General features: G+C 39.6%; 1 protein-coding gene and 1 long non-coding RNA gene across 5 annotated transcripts in view; one reads left to right on the forward strand and one right to left on the reverse strand.

Moving 5' to 3' along the window:
* Nucleotides 1-21,214, forward strand: part of LOC101160329 (semaphorin-6C) — a 203,229-nt gene that overhangs the window by 163,951 nt on the left and 18,064 nt on the right. For all 4 annotated transcript variants that reach the window (XM_078955080.1, XM_020706938.3, XM_011480925.4 and 1 more), the window contains exons 19-20: nucleotides 10,391-10,440; nucleotides 12,109-12,162. In XM_078955080.1, the coding sequence (XP_078811206.1) occupies nucleotides 10,391-10,440; nucleotides 12,109-12,162 (104 nt within the window). The remainder of the gene's footprint in view (nucleotides 1-10,390; nucleotides 10,441-12,108; nucleotides 12,163-21,214) is intronic.
* Nucleotides 175-21,214, reverse strand: part of LOC144995396 (uncharacterized) — a 32,495-nt gene continuing 11,455 nt past the window's right edge. The window contains exon 2 of the long non-coding RNA XR_013658937.1: nucleotides 175-3,348. This is a non-coding gene — a long non-coding RNA (uncharacterized LOC144995396). The remainder of the gene's footprint in view (nucleotides 3,349-21,214) is intronic.

The raw sequence follows: 21,214 nt of genomic DNA on the forward strand, positions 1-21,214 counted from the left end.
TTGGACCACGTGGGGTTTAAAAGAAGTTGGTCCCTTGGGGGGATGGGGGTAAAATGAACATAATTTCTCTTCGACTTGCAGGAGGGAACAGAGTGTGGTGGGGAATCAACGCCGCACCGATTATCATGAAGTGTTGCGGCGTGGCACCAAGTTTCCGACACCTTAGCTATTGACTGAAAGGTGGAGTAGGGCAGCAAATCCGATTTGAAGGCTCGCTGGTGCTGCAGATTTTTAGCGTTTTCAAACACTTTATCCCACAGACACTGATGAACCAACAAAAATACAGTTTTTCATCATCAGTATGCTGATAGTTTCCTTAAAACTTTGGCTAATTTCCAATTTGTACACTTTAAATTCTCAATTTTTAACAATAGAAGGTAAAAAGATGTCTTACATTTTACTTTTGGAAAAGAAGACAGGAGGGCAGTTCTTTTAAAAATGAAATTAATTGTAAATAGTATTGAATGACTGTATGAGAACTGGACTGAGTGACCCCTCCCCCCTAGTGTTCCATATAGGAAGTATAATATAGGAAGTTCCAAGAAGCCAAAACCCTGTAGACTTCTATAGTGAAAACAGCTTTTACTCTGTCATTCTATTGGTCAAAATAAACATTCTTGCTGTGCTGTTCTTGATATTTCTATTTTTTTTCCACATTTGTTCTTTACTATAAGTTATAAACTAGCCAATCATTTATTGAGATGCCTCAATAAAAGTAGGTGCTTCCTGCTGGCCCCCATGCCTACAGTTCAAAACGTTTGAATGACAGATTTAGCGTTGTCCTCTTTCAGACGCTACAGGTTTGGACTTCCATCAAGGACATTCCCGATTGGCAGAATTGGCTGCTGTAGAAACGTTGTTTTTGCGATACAGACGCCGGGATGTTGGAGCCAGACGTCGTCAGTAGGGCAGTGATTGGTCTGAGTCTACATTTCTAGGGCAACAATACTCACCAATCAGGAGTGAGCTTGCTTAAAGTCCACACCCCTACCACTTGAAAGCGGGCTACATGAAATTTGTCAAATGTTTCGAACAGTGGATGTGGGGGCCAGCAGGCTCCACATACCTTTATTGAAACATCTGATTTGCCAGGTTATAACTTACTTATTTCCCAAATAAATAACTTGCACAGCAGAAAAAAAAATCCCAAAAAGTCAGAATTACAGAAAACATGTTTAAAAATGCTGTCAGATCAAGAATGGTCATTCTTACCACTGGAATGACGGACTAATAGCCGTTTTCTCTATAGAGGTTTTGGATTCTTGGTACCAGCAGGTACTTCCTGTTTGTAATTCCAGATGGGGGGAGTCCAGCTCTCATTCAAAGACTCAGACTAATTTGTACCAATCATTGCTTACTGACCATTTCTGGTTCCAACATGGCAGCGCCCCCAAAAGATGACGAATGAATCATTTTTCTTCAGCTGGAAGTGAACCATTTCTAATCAATGATGTCACACTCATTAAGTCCAGGCAACAACAACAGTCAATTTATAAACTTTTTTTTTAACAAGAATTCATTTTTGCAGTTTCCTGCTGTCGGATTGTCTCCTCCATCAAACCAACTCTTGGTTAGTAACTGTCATGAAAGTCTAGAGCTTTTCTTCAACCTACATTCAAATTTGTACTTTTCTTGTAGAAACTACTTTTTACATTAGCTTTGTGTGCTTACGATAACCCAGACAGAGGGGTTGAGGGTCAGGAGGCATAAAAGAACACTATTTATCTTTGATGGCCCGTGTTGCAGTCATCCTGCTTTGAAGCTGCAATTGAGAAAATCAGGTTGCGGAAAACGTTTTTTTTTAATAATCTTAGGTTCTACAGGACCTTTTTGTCCTGAATTTGGCTTATCTGGTGTTTCATCAGATCCACAGCAGCGTCATTCTTTAGATTTGTCCGTTTGCTTCAGCACCTCAAACAAATCGCACAGGAATATTCCAGCAGGTAATCCTTGTATTGATCCCCGCTCTGCTCCTCTTTGCATCCACCAGCCTCCCCTTCATCCGTCTCCTCACATCAGACAGGTTGAGGCCTCCCCGTGTGGGCCGCTCTCTGTGACAAAATCGACTTTCCATGGACGGTTGGACAGAGGAGAAGTGCAGCTTCTTACCAGTCATCTGATGAGTTGAAGTGGAGGCCGATTAACAGAAAGCTGTTCTTCAGGCCGGGAGGAATCGTCGGTGACTGAATTGCTCTGCGTTTAGTTCACATGAAAGGAAATGTAGTGGGTTCTTGACTCTGAACAGCTGATTTTGTTCAGCTTTTTTGAGTTCCATTAAACACAAATTCAAACCCTTTTTTAGAAAAACATTCCAGCGGCACACATTTGGTTTACAGGCGGCTTTTCTGTGTATTCTTTCTCCTACATTAAGACATTAATAATAATAAAAGTCTTTTAATCCTTATAAAACGTTTAATAAGTGTTTACTTATTTCCTAAAGTCCTGTATTCTGTCATCAGCCTATAATAATTATGATTTTAGTTTTAAAGTCTCAGATTTATCTTTACAAATGGACACAATCTCAAGTCTATATGAAGGGATTAAGACACTTAAAAATGTGAAAGCTAGAACTTTTAGACCAGTGCCCTTTACTGCCCCCCCCCCAGCAATAAATCATTGCTCCCCCCACTACATCAAAAGTAGCTTATACAAGCATAGAAAACATCACAAAACACACATTAAATTACATTTAATTTTAATTTAATTTATCTAACATTAAGTTAACATTAAATTACAAAACCATATTCTCATTTGCCATTTTATGTCTCATTTTTATGTTTTTGTAAGTTTTTGAATTATTAACAGTCCTTTGTTTCCGATTACATTAAGTTTCCACTGAGAAAATAAAACAATACCAAAGTTGTGACACAATTAGGATCAAATATGATCAAGTATGTAAAAATTGAGCAGAAAAAGTACTTCAGTATCAGGATTTTCATCTCCTTTTTCATGTTTTATCCCAAATCATAACTATTTATCTAAAAATGTAAAGCATTTCAATTAACATGAAAGGGAAATGACATCATCTTGTCAGGATAAATCTTCTGTTTATAGACAATTCTACAATGAATAAGACAGTTTCAGCACTTTCGGGGGGGCAAATTTGCTCCATTTCCCACAGTGTTGTGTATGAATCTAAAAAAAATTACATTCCTAATGGAAAAAAATTAACCTTACGAATGTTATTCCTGACTTTATTAGCCATGAACCTGTTAATAAATAAAAGAAATGCATGAAATGGGTGTTTGCGCGGTCCTCCTCCGTCCTTAACTCTCGAGGTTCTGCTGATGGGATGTTTCTGATGACGGCGCAGACGGCCGCTGGGGCTCTGCTTCACTTAGTTCCTTTCTGAAATAACACATTTCAGTAAAATAAGAATGCAAGACGAAGTCAGATGTTGTTTTCTGCCAACTTCAAGAAGTTACCCTCCTACGCAGAGACACAGGAAGCAATAAAATCTTCAATGGCTCCACAAAAGAGACTGAGCTGGTATATTTAATACAGACAGCAGCACAGACAGAGCGGAGTGGAGACGCTGCAGGAAGATTAAAATGGACAGGTTGAGCGGGTGGAGATGAAAAAGGGGAGATGAAGGAAACTGAGGGGGAAGCGAAGCTGTGATGCAAGAAGGAGAAAGGAGGAACGAGAGCAAAAAAAACGAGGAAGAGGATGAGCTGAAACAAGTACAGTTTTGTTCTCTGAGATTTTTTCAAGTTTGTTTTCAATCACATTTGAACCTGATGTGGTCTTGCAGTTCGTTTAAGGACACGCCTGCTTTTAATGGGGCTGCATTAACCCCAGTTTAATAATGCTGATGAAGAAACAACTGCATCAGAGAATTGTACAAATTTGTAGATGGTTAAAAAAAATCCAGTAAAAAAAAATCAACCATAGTTTAAAGGTGGAGTGCTGGAAATCATCTTTAAAGCCTTTGTCACAAGTATTTACTTCACTAAATGAATTTCAGTTTCATCCTAATTTTAAAAAAATAAAAATAAGCTTTGAAAAAGCAACATTTTCTACAACAGATAATCCACCAATAAATTGTGGCCAAAAAATTCAGTTTTTTCTTGCATTGAAAGGCCTATAACATGCAAAATTAACTTTTATTTGAGATTTCATGTGTATTATAATGTTAATTTCTCACAAAAAAAAACAGCCCAAAAGTCTAGATTGCTGAGTATTTCCCTAAAACCCTGCTCTAGAGCACTAGACCCTCCAGATCCAAGACTATGATTGGGAACAGCCTCTTCCAGGAAGAAAACCTCTTGATGTTGGTTTTCTCATGAGTAAGGATCGGTGACAGACATTCTCCAGGCGCCACGGAGAGAATTTAGAATGCTAAAGCAAAACATTACTTAAATTTATATTGAAATTACTTTAAATACCCACTCCAATAGAAAATTATGTTTTTAGTATTTTGTTTTTTGAGATGATGGAGGACATTTATGGAAACAAAGATCATATCTGTGATGTAGAAAATACACTGGGTGGGCCCCTTGCTCCCTGCTCTCAGCAACAGAAGTGAAGGGGTGGCGGGGTTGCCCCATGACAATGTACCCGCCCACATCCTAGAGCCAAATTTCTAAAAACCTTCTGCTGCTCTGCAGGAACTATGTTCTAGAAAGTGACACAGGTCTTTTGATTTTGACCAAAAAAAACGGCATAAGCATAATTAAAAGACCACAGGGAACACTTGGAAAATTAATCAAGATGATCGAAGGAGAACTTTAACCCTTTTTAAAAAAATGTATACTTTTGTTTTGAAATAAACAAAAAACTTCTGAGTTTAATTTGTCTTTTAAAACCCAAAAAAAGAAAAAGAACTTGTTTTGAGGCTCATTCAAAATAAAAAAAACTTTTATTGTTATGTACAGCAAATAGCAGCGACCTTATAAATGCGTCTGCCTCAAAGCGCCTGTAACGAACATCATAATGCGCAGCAAACCTGTCTGACAAAGTAAGGCCGCTGATGACTGACGACTCTGTTTTTGTCCTCTGTAGCCTGCAAAGAACTCTGAGAAATTCTGTGGAAGTTTAGTGATTATCTTCTATTAGCTTCAGTAAAGTTCACATCACAGTTACATAAGTCACAACAGTTCCCAATCCTGCATAAGATCACACTTTGTTAACATCAAAACCTCAGTCTGTGCAGTATAAGGAACCTTATCGACTGGAGAAATACTTTTAATTTAATTAGTTTTAATTAGAAGGTTCAGTTTGCTTTTAGCAAATTGTTTTGATGAGTTTTTTACCTGTTTAGCCCTTTATTTGTGATTTCAAGCCATAGCTGATTATCATGAAAGTATTGTTGTCAAATTGGAACGCAGATTTATTCAATTTTTTTTGTGTCCTCTCTTTAGTCAAAAGGACAAAAGTTCTCAGTTTTTCAGAAAAGATTTTGAAATCCCCTCCTGTTTAAAGCTGTTGGGCTCAGCATGGAACAAACGTTGGATTAGGACATAAAGCTAAAACAAAACTGCGATACTGTGCAATCGATTTTTCTCCTAAACTGGCTTTTGTTTAAAACAAAAATTCGACTTTTTTTAAAAATATGTTTTCATCTTCTCACATCTTTTGACCCAAGGACAATCAGAGTTGGAGTCACATTATTTAGAGAGCAGGGTATGAGGTGGTGGATTTTGATGTTGCTGTGCCAAAGCAGAATTTTCAAGTGTCCAACAGCAGACGGTTTGGTGGCTTTATCAAATCAAGCCAAGTACAGAAAAACCAGCAGAGCCTGACTGTTGCAGCTGATTGAAGCATAAATTTAGAGCAAGTTTTACTTTCAGGGACTTTTTTTCTTTTCTTTTTTTCAGCGGTTAGAAAATATCTTCAAGTTCTGTCAGCAATAAAGTGAGGAGAAGGCGGTTATATATAAGGAAAAGAGGAGAAACAATAGTTTAACATGGCATAGAATTAAAAAAAAATCCTAAAAAGTAAGAGGGAAGTTCTGCTGTTTTATATAACCTTTATGTTATCCTATGACCCCACCCTCACTTTGACGTGTTCTCCCTACCATGACAAAGGTGGATAAAGGTGGAAAGATTTCATGTAATCCATGGACACCAGTGAAGATCACAAATCATTGAAGAAAAAAGGTTCAGAGCACTGTCTAGTGGGTCTAGATGACCCAACTCCCAACGTTAAAGTGCCTAGGATGGAAACCCCCACGCGTGCAGACGTGCAGACGGCGGGTGTCTGGGGTATTTGTGTTGTGATCCGGAGTACCAAGAACTTCTGGTGAGGAATAAGCACCACATTTTGTGTCGGATCCTGAACAAATCCGAGAAGGCTGAAAGCAAATGGGTGATATTGAGAAGATGGCTGCTGAAAGGTGCTAAGAAAGCGAGCGACGAATTAGAAGAACTGGTTTGAACTTGGATTATTGAGCAAAGACGGAAAGGTGGGCGTGTCTCCAGGAAAATGGTCCACATGAAAGCAAAGAGGATTTTTGATACGAAGATTGTTGATGGCTCAAAAAGGAAAAAAAAAACGTTCGCAGCCAATGCTAATCAGAACATAACTCGATATTTTCATCACTTTAATAAGGCCTTAAATCCTAAAATCTTGTGTTGTCTGCATTTCTTGACCAAATTTTAATGAACCTGTCAGCCATCACCATTCCAAGTTTTTGGAATATACGTCGGGGGATCTATTAGAATATATACGGTAATGTTAGTCTGATCCCTATATGTATTCACTGTGCTGCACATTTATACTCTAGTTTCCTGGGTTATTTTGTGTTGGTGATAAAATACCTTTGAATAGAATCATATTTTCTAAAATGATTTTGTTGAATTCCTGCTTCTCAGTTTGTCGTTGCTTTTTTCCAGAACAGCGAGCAACCTCCCGAGTATTAGGAAAAAGTTAAATGCTTAAAAGTCAAATCTCACATCATACCCGTTAACGCCTCCAGCGTAGACTCATAAAGAACACCAAAACGCTCAGTTCAGCAAACCACAGCTCCTCGTAACTTGGCTGTATTTTACCGCAGACTATTTTCATCCTCTCCTCCTCCTCCGAGTCGCTCCCTGCTAGATGAGCGAGGCGTTCAGGTGCCTCGGAGTGGTTGGGATATATAGTGGCTCGGCGTTGCTCAGGCCTCCTCCTGTTCTGCTTTTTTTTTCCCCCCTTCAGTAACAGCTCTGCCCACGCTGGTGGAAATGTAGCTCGAAACTGAAGGATGGCAATGGAAAGCTGGAATGAGCAATAAGGGAGATAAATATTGAGTGACTGAGGGGGTGGAGGAGTTAACAAATATGCGAGGTACACAGACAAAAATGTAGACTGAAGCAGAACAGGAAAGCAAAATGATGTCATTGTTAATTCAACTCTATACATTTTAAATAGTGTACTCTGAGTGGAAACGGAATATAAATTACTTTTCTTAATCATTTTAATGCATATTTATGCCAATTGTTAGTAGGAATGAAACAAACTTTACAATAGAATCTGGCATTTACAAAATACCCTAAAGTCGTGTTATGTAACAAACATTTTAAACGGGTCTAAAATGCAAAATCACAATCATTAATCTCTTGAACGTCTCAGATTGATCCTTTAAACAAGCCTAAAGTTCAAGTCCCAACACATTTGTCTCTGGACGAGTCTTACCCAGATACTCCTTTTTAAATATGCAATTTCCTTTGTTGGGAATCCAAATATTGTCTCTGACAATTCAGCTGAGAAACGCTGAGCAAAGTTCACCTGCAGCTACATTTTATTCTTTCAGGTTTGTGAAAGCCTGAGAGGCCTGTGTGTTCTCATGTGAGGTCACAAAAAGAAAATGCCAAGACTGCAGTGTGGAACTTAACGCATGAGGACAGACCTGTGGAAATCTTTTCAGTTGAGACCCAGAACATCTTTTTTTTTTTAAATAACATTTGCTAACAGATTAAAATAAACTGTTCTTTTAAGTCTTCTCTGCCACTTAACATGGTTTTGGCTGAGTAACTTTACAGATTTGCACTTTCCTTTTCACTAAACAAAGATGTTTTGTCTTTATGCAAAATGTACCAACATTAAAAAAAAAAAGAAAAGAAAAAAAAATCACAACCCCTAACTTGTGTATTCTGGATCATACTTGTGCAATTACTTTTTATGCATACACTGACATGACTTTATCTACAGTAGGCCTACGTGCTTTTGCTACAAGTTTTGATGCTCTGGTTAAGTTTGAGACACTTCATTGAGTTGATTGAAGTTCCCTAAAGGCTTGTACGTTCACTTTTAGGGACGTCATTGAAAATGAAACTTAGTATTTTGTCGTGGGTGTGGTACAGGTGTATCATAAAGTATTTATAAGGCTATTGTAAGTTGCACGCACTTAAATCACATACGGGTGAAGCTGTCGTACGGTTTCTTTGCGCCACACTCTAGTCGTTAAGGAGGTGCGAGTACTGGCTACTTATTAACCGAGCGTGAATGCTGCACACAGTGTGTGCAGGTGATATGCAAGCATCTGTAGGATTTCTGCACAAACTGGGATCTGATTATCTAAATTCCTGATATCTAACTGTCAGGCTGCACGCCAGGAGCTATAAAACCAATGTTATGTATGTTTTTACGTAGCTGACCGGGGATTATTGATGACGTCATCGTGTGAGAGGAATATCCGAATGCGAAGACACTATTTTTCCATAACTCATGTGTTGCCAAGCACGGAGTGAACGTAGCTTAGGTTTCACCTATTGGTGTTTAATTGCATCTTTTTGCTCGTTTTCTTTTCTTAACGGGGTTAAAATGTTACATTCTGGTCCATTCATTCTTCTTCTTATTACACTAGAAATTCAGAATCGGTTCAGACAAACTGAGCTCTTTTCTTTTAACACAACATTTGGTTCATGAGTCTCGTGTGGTCAGTGTGACCATCCAGTTCCAAACTTCTGATTGCAGCTTCACACCCCTGCATCTGCTGAGGTGTAAAAGGAAAGCAAGGGTGAGAAGAATGCAACATGACTGATATAATAGAGAAGACAGACAGAGGAGGGAAACAAAGACGAGCCAAAGGAAACGGAAGCCTCCGAGGGTTTCAAATTCACAGTGATTAACATTAAATCAAGAAATGAAAAGGGTCATTTTGCAGAACAAAAGTTCCTTTTTTTTCCCCATCATTTGAAAAGAAATGTCAACATATTGTTGCAGACAAATAAGACTGGGAGCTCTGCATGATCCGGCGTCTTATGCGAACTGCCGCGTTCAGAGAAACAAAAACACGTTTTCATTCTCTGAAATCCTTCTGTGAAAATAATTAGGCCTCTCCAGAAACGTCAGGGAACCAAGAGCTTCCCTGTTGATCGTTTGCAATTGCAACTGAGCGCGCTCAGTAAAACCTGCAAAATATTCATTCTTTTGATGGAAAATCAAGTCATGAAACTTCTGAGTGAGAAAAGTTGGACCTAAACAGCACAACTAATCCCTGTAGAATTGACCGGAGGAAGGTAGTTTGCCATCTCTTGGTGGGTAGAGTGCTCCTGCCCCAGGGGGAGGATCCAAGATACTTGGGATCTCTTTCAAAAGGGGGGGAAGACCGGAGCGTGAGATTGACAGGCGGATTGACAGCGTCCATAGTTATGCGGTCAATCTACAGGTCAGTTGTGGTGAAGAGAGAGCTGACCCATAAAGCAAAACTCTCAATTTACCGGTCGATCTTCGTTCCAACACTCACCTATGGTCATGAACTCTGGGTCATGACCGAAAGAATGAGGTCCCGAATACAAACGGCTGAAATGAGCTTCCGCCGTAGGGTGGCTGGGCGCTCCTGTAGATAGGGTGAGAAGCTCGGTGACCCGCAGAGTAGAACTACTGCTCCTCCACATCGAAAGGAGGCAGTTGAGGTGAATCCGGCATCTAGTCCGGATGCCTCCTGGACGCCTCCCTGGGAAGGTTTTCCGGGCATGTCCCACTGGGCGGGGGCCCTGGGGAAGACCCAGGACATGCTTGAGAGGCTGCATCTCTTGGCTGGCCTCAGGTTCCCCCCAGAGGAGCTGGAGGAAGTGGCCGGGGCGAGGGAAGTCTGGGCATCTGTGCTTAGACAGCTGCCCCCACGACCCGGCCCCAGAGGAGCGGAACACTATGAATGTTGAATTAGCATTGGAAGAAATTAAGTACTGTATCACCCAGTATGACAAAGTTGAAGGTATAAGTAGGTCATTGTTTATTTTGTTTGTTGTTGTTTTCTTTTTTGTTCCACCTGTCCTAGGTTTGCCCTTGGATAAAAATGAGTGGAACTGTTGAGTTATTTACCAGTTCCAAAGGTGTTATCTGGTCCTACAAAAGTCCCAGCAGCTGCCATTCATCGCCGACATGTGAAACACTCATTTCATTTATTGGTCCAGGCTTTACTCTTGTGGTTAATCTTTGCTCCGTCTCTTTGTTTTCTCTGCAGAGCCGGGTTTGAGCAGGATATCGAGGGCAACCACTCCGGCAGCTGCCACTGTAAGATAAAGCTTTCTTTGCTGCAACAATGGCAATGATAAGATTCAAATTCTAAAGTGAAATGACTGTAAAATAGCAGCTCTGGTTTAGTTTCCGAGTACACCACGTCTCTTGTTGTTAGGTTTTAAGTTATGTTCATCTTGGGAGATTCAATTTACTTCTTTTTGATTGACACTCAATCCTTTCAGGTTAATGTCGGTCCATTGTTCGCTCAAATAAATCAGCATTTTCTTTTCCTTCGTTTGAAATCTAACCTAGATTGTCTGCTGCTGATTATTCACAGTCAGGTCCTGGAGGCAGCTCTCAAAGATGCCTTATTACTTATTCCGTTAGCTGTGCCTCAGAAACTCTGAAATGCTCCAGTGTCAGAAGGCATAAATACTGCTTCCATAGTTGTTTGGATCTGCCTAAGGATCCCTGACTTAATCGGTGGTGTATTCTTTCTTTTTCTTTTCTTTTTTGCCCCAGAACCAGATTTTCGTTTTTTAACGCTCTGAAAATAGGATTCTATTTTTGACTCAGTTGTTTGTGTTTATATCACTCAGAGCATCTGCATTAGACTCTAAAGAACAGATATGTTCAATGAGGATGTTGTGTCAAAAGACATTCATTTTAGTATCCTTCTCTCCTGCAACATTACTGTACTCCTGAAATAAACTTTGTTTAACAACAATTATTAATGATAATATAAATTGTGTCGGTAAGCCAGTTTATTACTATTTTACTAGTGCCAAGTTTGTGAAGAAGATGCATTTGTTGCATTAAAATGAGCTTAGAAATAAAAAAATCTTATTGAACGTTCTGTCAATTCTAAGCAGCTTATTTATCTGCTGCTTTTGACTCTGCTTTGAGTCGATTTGGTGCCTGATTGGCAGCACATGTAAGGATGGTAAACCCATGCTGATAAGTAGGTGTCTTTTCTTAGCATAAGGAACACTAGCATGGTGTTCCCAAAAATCAACTTGCTGAATTGTTTCTAGAGAACCCAAGCACCGTTTCAAACTAACCATCTAATGAGGGAAAGGCCTTCCCAAGAAAATGACTCCCCCACTGGGTTCTGTAAGTGGTCTTTTCCAGATTCAAGGCTGATTTCTATTGGTCCGTCTGCGGCGTGTCTTAGTTGCGTTGCCACAAAAAATAGAACGTTCATTAATCAATTGTTTACATTGCCGCCTCCATGTCTGCGTCTGAACATTCAAAAACGCGTTGAATGCAGGTTTTTGAACGCGTTTTTGGCATACAGTGGTCACACAGGTCTGTCGCTGCCCAATACTAGTGCGTGGACTCCTAGATAGTTTTCACAGTTCTCTTCCGATATATGAAAGACTTAATGTCACAGAATTGTGGCTGGGCACAAACTGCAATTATTTATTTCTCCCTCGTGATCACTTCTCACACAGTTGGCACTCTGTGTATTGAAAAGGATGATACTCATTCACCATTATCAATACGACATACTAGGAATATAAGAGTTTTGAATGTGGAAGCTTTAAACACTCGTGCGTATGTTTACAAAGACTTTTTTTATTGAAAGCCGTCGGCCGAACGCCTGTTTCCGAACCCGGTGTGAATGTAGCTTAAACAGGATTTTATTTTCATGCATTTCAGTACACACTTAAACAATATCTTTCACCTTTTTCCTTTTGTATTTTCTTTTTGCCACTGCAGCTGATGTGCGAGCGACAACACGAAACCAGGAGTCTGCAGCTGACTCCGCCTACGGTAAGAACATCATTCTAGGCCTGACTCTGCGTTGTACATATTTTTAGATTCATCGGTGTGATAAAAAAAATGGCACTTAGGTTTTTAAAATGCCAAATTCACACCATTTTAACTTTTTTAGCACCTTTTGCATCTCAACTGACTTACGTACAGTGCGTCATTCCCAATGACATCCATACGCCATGCTAAATTATGATCAAGCAAATCAAAATATTGTCTCACTGGGCATCGTGCTTTGCATTCATGGCTTTCTCTCAGCTGCTACCTGACTGTCAGGAGTCCTACTTGTGAGCCAGGAGAGGTATTGTCATTCACAGAGTGACACCCGACCGGCTCAGTGAATCCCATTAAGGCTCTGTAAGCTGCATTACTGTGATTAAAGTTGGAGGGGGGCAGAGAGATTGGTACGTTTGCTTAGTGTTCCGCTCGACTTGAGCTGAGTTTGTCTTCCAGGAAACACGTGCCTCAAAAATTGCTTAGCATCAGCATTTACAACAACAATGATGATGGGGAAGGAGAAGGTTAACAGAATTGGGGTTTTTATTTTTTATTTAGAGGATATAAAGGGAAATACATAATTGCCCTTCCTTTTTCATCAAATAGAAAAAAAGGTTGGTGAATCACAGATTGAAAATAGGTCTGAATAACACCTCTTCAATCTCACTCAGCGCCGTTTGATTTTACATTGTCACTTCTCAGTTGGAACATGTTACTGCTACATAGCTGAGCAAATCTGATTCAATCAGAGACGCATTCCTCAAACTTAACTCTCGGCAGTCCATGAGAGCTTTTCAAAAAGCAGCAAAATGCTAAACCCAGAGCCTTCGAAGCTTAGAGAGCAGCTCGCCTTGGATTCTGCTGGATGACTATTGCATCCACCTGGCATTGAAATGAGATTTGGCTAGTTGACAAGAATGAAAATCAACTGTTTTTTAAAAGAAGAAAAGGGGATCTGAGCAAGTGAAACAGAAGTTTAGTTTCTAGATCTGCAGAGGTGTACACATGTGGAAGCTGACGGCCAAAACTTGATCAAAATCAGACATTTTTAGCTTTTGCTTTTGTCACTTAAATAACGCTTCATCTAGAACTGATTCAAAGGTTCGACTGTCATTAAACGCATGAGTTGTGTGAATGGAAGAGCTCAATAAAACAATAGGGTTAGTTTTACATTTTAAAAAAATATAAAACGACCATCCAACCTGATAAATGAAATCACACTATCTGTCACACCTAGGTGTGTGAAATTTGTTGTCCGCATTTGACCTATCCCCTGGGGGAGCGCTGAGCTGCAGACACAGCTGCCCTCGGGAACCATTTGGTGGACTAAACCCCCCAATCCAACCCCTTAATGCTGCGTGTCATTGGGTCACATTTTTAAAGACTTTGGTATGACTCGGCCTGGGTCTGAAGCAACGACCTTCCAGTCACAGGGCGGACACTGAGCTGGTCCAATCAGCTGTTCAATCACCCATCGACCCACCTATTCATCCACCCATTCATCCATCCATCCATCCATCCCTCTCTCTCCAGCCATCCATCCATTTTTCCAACCCACCCACAGACTTGTATATCGTCCATCCATTCACCCATCCAACCATTCATCCACTCACCATCTATTCATCAATCATCTATCCATTTTTTTAGTGAGTGTACTATATAGGGGAAAGTACCCTTGACATTTCTCATATTAAATAAAAGCAGCACTTTGAAGTATTTTAGTAACATTCTGGTAGCACAAGAACATAACTATTGCAGATTTTCTGCACTGATAAAAATGTAAAATTCATCCATTTAAGCTGAATACAGTTGTCTTTTGCTTGAAAAAGGCAAAAAAAGAAAAAAAAGGAGTTTCTCACTCTTTTGTATTCAGTATTTTACCTCAAGACAGGGTTATTTTTATAAACTATGTTTCCATTCCAACTTTGCTCAAGTGCTTTTACAAGGTGCTCCTCAATCCCTCAAGCATCAACAGGATGTGGGCACAAACATAACGTCTCTATCACTCACATCCTGGCTTACAAAGACAAAAACAACTTGCTCAAACTTATCTATTAAATAATACTTTCCAACTTCTTGCTGTGGAGAGACTTAAACCAAATTAAATCAAATAAAAATCACCCATAAAAAGTAAAACTTTTAACTTTCTTAACCATTGTCGGGTGTGTGATTTCTGTGGAAATCAGACAAGTGGCCGTTGACACTATGGTAAAGAACAGAATGACAGCACCTTCAGCACACAATGCCATATGACCCTTGCTTGCATGCATGCTCGCTCTTTAAGCATCCTCTGTGCAACTCCAGTTTAACTATGTCACGCTGAGAGCTGAAGGGTGTCTTTGCGATTAGGCAGTGGGCCTGACAGCAGGTACTTCCTCATAATGGTCTCTGATTAACTTCTTGGTGTTGGGTATCCATGCATGAAGAACTCCGAACAAAGAAGAATGACTGAGGTTGTAGCTCATGTGCACCAATATTCATTGATGACTCTACGCTAGAGTAGCCATCGTTACTTTAATGACATCGTTTGGCACAGAACTATTCCCATAATGACGTTTTTGCTGCAAATTGGTTATTTAATGCAGTGAGGAGGAAGCCCCCGTAGGTTTAGTTCACTCTATGAACGGACATAAATTGGCAATTATGCTGGGGTTTGCTTTTACAGTGCTGTTTTATTATTTGATGAGAGTTGACATTGTGCAGAAAGAGTGTGGAAAATGCAAATGTCTTTGGTTCTTGGATGACATGAATGCCATCTGTGACCTTTCACATGGCTTAATGCAGAGCTGGCCATTCAGTAAATTGGGTTTATTATCTCAATACTATCAGAATGCAAGGCGCAGAGTTAAATTGGCCCGTCCAAATTTGGCGTCTCTGTCCATAGCACAACTACACAGCGACAGTAATGTGTTGGCTGCAGGGTTTGCAGTTGTCCGAGCCAACAGAGGGTCGTAGAGAGGAGTGGCTGCATCTTAAGGGGAGCAGATCCCTTGAGGATCACGTGGCCACCTTAAAGAATGTTGTGAATATAGAACATATCATCATGCATGTGGTGGGTATTGTTTATTGTGAGGTATAGAATTCCCCCCGTATTCACGTGTGTTAGGGACCAGGAACACCTGTGAATACAGAGAATTCGCAAATAAGATTTTTTTTTCGCGTAAATTTAGGGTTTAAAATCTGGTGATTTTACTTTTTTTTTTTTTTTGGTGGCCCTAAAACTCTGTCGTACCGAATAGTTTGAAACAGAATTTTTTTTTTCTGCCGGTAGGAAAAAAAAAAACGTCCTCATTTTCTCTTTTTTCGTCATTTCCGTTGTGCTGCAGTTTATGTCGTTGTGTTGCGGGTAATGCCATTGCGGTGTTTCTTTTGTATGTAGTGTGAGCCCTGTCAGCCACCGTACATCACAGCACCAATAGTATCACTATTCAAATACCAATTTGCTTCCTTTTTCTTTTGGTTTTCTTCAGCTATTATGATGAAGATGTCATCTTAAACGCAGTACAAAAATATTTGCTGAAGCTGACAGACTATGACCATAAAGAATTTGTTCGTCTAAGTTTTGGTCCCACTGAAATGTTTTAGTACAATAGGAATTGGGCTAGAGCAGCTCAAATATGAAACATTTGCACCTCTGATCAATAATCAGTTTGTCATACTACACAAGCGCACAATATTGCTATACCTTTTATGTACAGCATCCGAAGATCTGGATTTGTTGATGGAGCAAAACTGCCAGTTGTATGAATGCAGGCAAGCATGAGTAGCATTCAAGAGTGGGCAAGCGAAAAAGGCTGCATCTCAATAGACGAGGTCAGGCCGTTCCATTACATCCTCCTCACTACAAAAAAAACACCAGAAAAGACTAGCAATAAGCATTGCATGTTGCGAGAAAACAAGCTGAGTCTCCCGTCCACCTTATTCTGTCTGAAAGGGCCGTCTGCAAAATGCCACACATCCATTTTTAAAACCTTTCCTGTTCGCTGAACACAGCCGTATATCAAAACTAGTACTTGAGCTTGAAGTGAAATATTTCCCTGTAAGTAAGAGCAAGGGGGAGAGGCTTTGATGCAGCATGAAATGTATTCCTGTTAAAACATTACATACACATATGTTTATAAATGTGTAATGATAAACTAATTTGAACTAGGAGCTGCATTTTCAGAAGAAAAGGCAGGGTTGAATGCCATATTGCTGAATGAAAATGAAAATTAAAGGGTAATAATTGTCAAAAAATAAATGAAGAAAATGACCAAAGTTGACCATAAATGAAGTGAAAACAGCACAATAACAAAATATATATTTTTGTGAAAAATGCCAGCGTCGGGTCTCGAACCAGCGATCTTCTGCACCAAGTATTCCCAATGTATTTCAATAGAGGCAGAAATCCTGGAATATCTTGAAAAGTTCAAGGATTTGAAAGACGTTATAGCTGGAAAAAGCTGAAAGAGCTGAACATTGTAATAGTTGAATGGTTAAAATAGAAACAGAAAAACTATAGAAATATGAACCTGACCAACAAATTCTAAATCACTTACAGCATTGCTATAACATGACCTTTAACTAAATTAATCTGACTTCGATGGAAAACACCGTGTGTTTATCTGTGAGAATAATCCTACTTTTATTTGTAGCTTTACCCAAAAAAACAGTTATTGGTTTTCAGATATGAGATTCAACCAATGCCCATTTTCCATTGGCAGAACTTCAAATATCAAATTTTGCACTTTCTTCAAAAAACCACTAGAGGCTATTTTTTTTTAAAAGAAGCATTTTCCTACCGAGTCCCATGTTAAATAGTCCTTCTTTACCCCCAAAATAAGCATTTTAATAATAAGTGTTCACACTTGTGTTTTTTTTAATTGGCTCAGGTATGTTATTTGTTGGGCTCTTTGTTTAGATTTAACAAACCTCCCCATTTGTTTATTCCAGGGGTCTGCAACACTTAAGTAGCCATCTGGGTTCAATTTCCTACCGACTACAACCCAGTAGGAGCCACTTAAAATCCTTTGAATTTTTCAACAACAGGAAATCCGCCTCATAATCTGGTGCACCTTATGTATGGATTCTGGCTGTTCCGATTAAGCGTTATGGTTAATGTAGTCAGGCGCCTTTGGGAGTGCTACGTTCTACAGTATGCTTCAAAGGTTTCTAAATTGGTTCAAATAAGGTTTGACTTTTCTGACTGTTGTTTGTTGAACCTTGTGGTCCAAAAATAGGTACTTTTTCAAATTAAACCATTTTTCTCTAAACAGAGTCCCACAATGATGGGGTAAAGAGCTCTGGTTTATCCTATCCACATCCCCCTCTTGTGAAATATTGAGTCTAATGGAGGAAACTTCTCTAGGTGTAATTTTTCCCTGATCTGCATCCTGTGAATGAGATAAAAAGAAGTAATCTATCCAGAGAATATAGGTATGTGTATGTTTTCAAAATATAGTATTACCCCCGTTTTCACAGGGGTTGGGGGACCAGAGATACGGAGAACCACCCCATTACGCCAATCACCCCACCCACCCCCAGTGGCCGAAGAATGTCCATCACCGATCCTTACTCATCAAAAACCTGTGTGAAACATTTCTGATGCTTTTTAAAAGATGTATGGAAGGACATTGGAGTATTGCTCAAGATAGTTTTTTTTCTGTTTTTATTCAGAGCAATAGACCGTACCATAGATATTTCTAACGCACATTAGGAGTGTCACTCTGTGCCTTAAAACCAGGAGCCTGTGCTTCCTCCTTCATCAGTTAAGTGTGAAAGGTCCTACAGTGTGATTTGAGCGTTATTTCTTTCAGAAGAGGCCGGTTTCATCCATCATTCATTCATCCGGATGATAAATATTCTCTACGATTATCTTCCTCAGCGGATCAGAATATCCTCCGTCTGCTTCTGAGTCAGCTGATGCCATCTCTCCATGCAAACTTTGGGTTTTGCCATTCAGGAACCTGTGGAACTAGCTGTTGGAGGTCAATGGGCCAGCGTGCTCTTCATCTCAGGCCCTCTTCCTCAGAAATTCCCGCGGCACCTTCCTCGGAGGCAAAAATCTCATACAAGCATCTTGTGTTGTCAGAGTTCTTGTGATGATCTGGAAAAGTCGCGTGAATGAAAATAAATCTGCGAATACCTGAAACCGTGAATAGTGTAACATGTATTACCATGGTAACCCCGTACTTACTGACTTTCTTGGTAACGTAAAGGCCATATCACACAGCCACTACGTACATTTTGCGCATTTTCCAACTATGAAATTTCGGTCTTTCGTGATACATGCGTGATATAAGTAATTCATAAGTGTTTCTGCGTTTGTTGATGTGCACAGGTGGGTTACGGGTTTCATCCAATGGGTTTGAGCTGTTCATAATTTTTGGCCGGTTGAGAATTACCCATTGTACGCCCATTATACGTAGTTTATATGCAATTATTACTAAAATCCTACTCAATTGTGTGTGATTTTTGAGAGATGCATACGCAAATTCGTGGCTTATGTGGCATATGTCTAAAGGACTTTTCATGCATGTACCACTGATAGATAACTTTTATATCGCGCATACGGTGCACATATCACGTTAAAATGACATAACTGATGCACAAATCAGTAATGAATTCCATAGAAACCACTCAATAATCACGCACGGTTCATGTTCTACATTGATTTACGTGTTCTCTGCGTGTTTTATTCGTACTTCTTCTGTGGTTTTAGCGTGGTTCATTCCTGATGCATCTGTAAAGATTTCACGAAAAGAACCACAACTTTTCTCACTTTTGCCACGTATATTCACGTACCACCAATTTTCACCCGTGCAATATGCGCTACATGCACATAGGGCGTTGTGGCACAGCCTTAAAGTTATTGTAATATTTAACTTCAGTTATTCCCTCATGTAAAAACTTTTGAAGTTATCTCTTTTGATGGTTTTTTAAGTGCTATGCACACACTGCGTTTTATATGGAAAGCAATGAATAAAAATCTACTATTATTAATTTTTTAAATAGAAAAAAAATTTTTTAAGAGTTTTTCTTCCCTGCACTGCAGTCATTTTAATTTTAAATCAGAGCTCAGACTCTGTTGCCTGCAGTTCAAATGTAAGACCTAATCTTTTTATTTTTTTCTTCACAGGCAGACTGTATGTAAAGCTGTCTGTGTCTGTGTGATAGGAATCAAAGTATTCTTCATAGCCTTTTGCTCTCCAGGAGAGACAACCTCCTAATTACAGTATGTGTATCTGCAAAACAGTGTGATGATAGTTTACGTGCTTCTGTGCACCAGCAGAACAACAAAGCAATATGTGTGGATCATGTAGGAATCCAAAGGCTGGATTTTAAAGTGTTTTCCAGCTGCTTGATGAGATACTTTAGCGCTATAGGGATGTGTGTATTAACAAGCAAAAGAGCCATCAAAGCGTGTTAAAGTGTTTTTTAATGAGCTGGAGCTGGTACAAAATGGACTGAGTGTGTTTTGTGTTGCTCATGTTGAGCGGACGGGGATAAGAGGTGTTAGAAGACGGCCAAAAGCAGTTTCATTGATGCTAATTGTCTTCATCTTCTTCCAAGCAAAACGAAGGGAGGAGTATAAGCGGCTTTGCTGGATGACTGTTTCTTCCTTTGCTGCTAATGTTTATTCAGCCAGCTTCAGGTCAGAATAGAATTTTCTTTTATTGGTTTTTACCTTTAAATATAAGACACACGCTGTATAGTCTCGTAGTAGCTCTAATTGCTCTAAAATCCCACTCCTATTGTCTTTTGATTTGTTTTCAAAGTGTTCCCAGTGGTTTTTAATTAGGACTATGCAGATTTTAGCCAAAATTTAAAAAAAAACTGTTGTTTTCTTGGACATAATCTCTGCAGAGCGACAGTAGTTCTTTAGAAATTCCCCTCTGAGTTGTAGGTGGAACCATTGGTGCAGAGCAACCCCGCTGCCCCCCCCCCCTCCCTCCCCCTTGCTGGGACTTCTGCTTGTGGCCCCGCCCTGCATATTTTCTGCATCACAAATAAGCTCTTTTTTCAAAGTGCATTTTTTTCATCTGCTCTTGATTCACATTGATTTGAATAAAGAAATACTCAGAAATGCAATTTTAATATTAATTTTCTTGAAATATGTCCTTCATAATCGGATAAACACCACAAGAAAGTGTTAAAAACACAGAAAACAGGATTTTACTAAACTGGGTCTTTACATTTTTCTTGTTGCTGTCCTGAAACTTAAAGGTTCTTCTCATAACCCACCCTGTGGTATTACTGACTCCCTTTTTTACGATGCTTTAGTTTTAAATGATTACATTTATTTAGGGAAAAGATGGACTGTATCATATCGTCACAAAGTTAGTTGCATTTTTTAATATATCAAATCATATGAGAGGGAAACTGTCACTTGAATAGAAGCCATGACAAACAAGACGGAGACTGGGTAAGGCTCACCAAAAGTTCGTTTTACACAAATATGTCACCCAAATCTACAAAGAAAGGTGAAGGTTAAGGCTGCAACGTCAATTTCCAGGTGGGAGAGAGGGACGCCACGAATCCCAGCAGCTTTTATTCGCTCTGTGGGACTGGCCAGGTCCGCCCAGAGGGGGGAGACTCCAGCTCAACCAGGACCTGCAGCTAAGAAAGAGGAACATACACACAGGCCTGGAAGAGGGGAACACAGGGGCCGTAACAAAACATAAAAAAACGTCCCTATCTCCAGTGCTTTGGCTTGTTACCCAGGGAGCGCTCTAAAAGTTCAAATCAACGCTAAACTTGACTGGCAGCCAATGAAGTGATGATAAAATTGGGGGTGAGGAGAGCTGTAATCAGGACATTAGGAAAATGAGGCTTTTTCATGAGTGGGACATTATATCATTCCCTTAAATTAATGTTTCTGAAATCAAAGAGGGGATCTGTATTTATGTACTGGTTAAATTATAGCAACAGCATTCAGAATTAGTGTTTGTTTTTGTTTGTTTTTTATCAGTAAAATTTGATGATAAAAATCCATGCCTCCAAAACAAAACCAATGGCAATTAAAAAAAAAAAAAAAAAAAGATGAGAAAAGCACTGAGTACCTCAAATATGTTGA

Source organism: Oryzias latipes, chromosome 11 (assembly GCF_053564925.1).
Source record: "Oryzias latipes strain Hd-rR chromosome 11, Olatipes_Hd-rR_3.1".
Lineage (NCBI taxonomy): Eukaryota > Metazoa > Chordata > Actinopteri > Beloniformes > Adrianichthyidae > Oryzias > Oryzias latipes.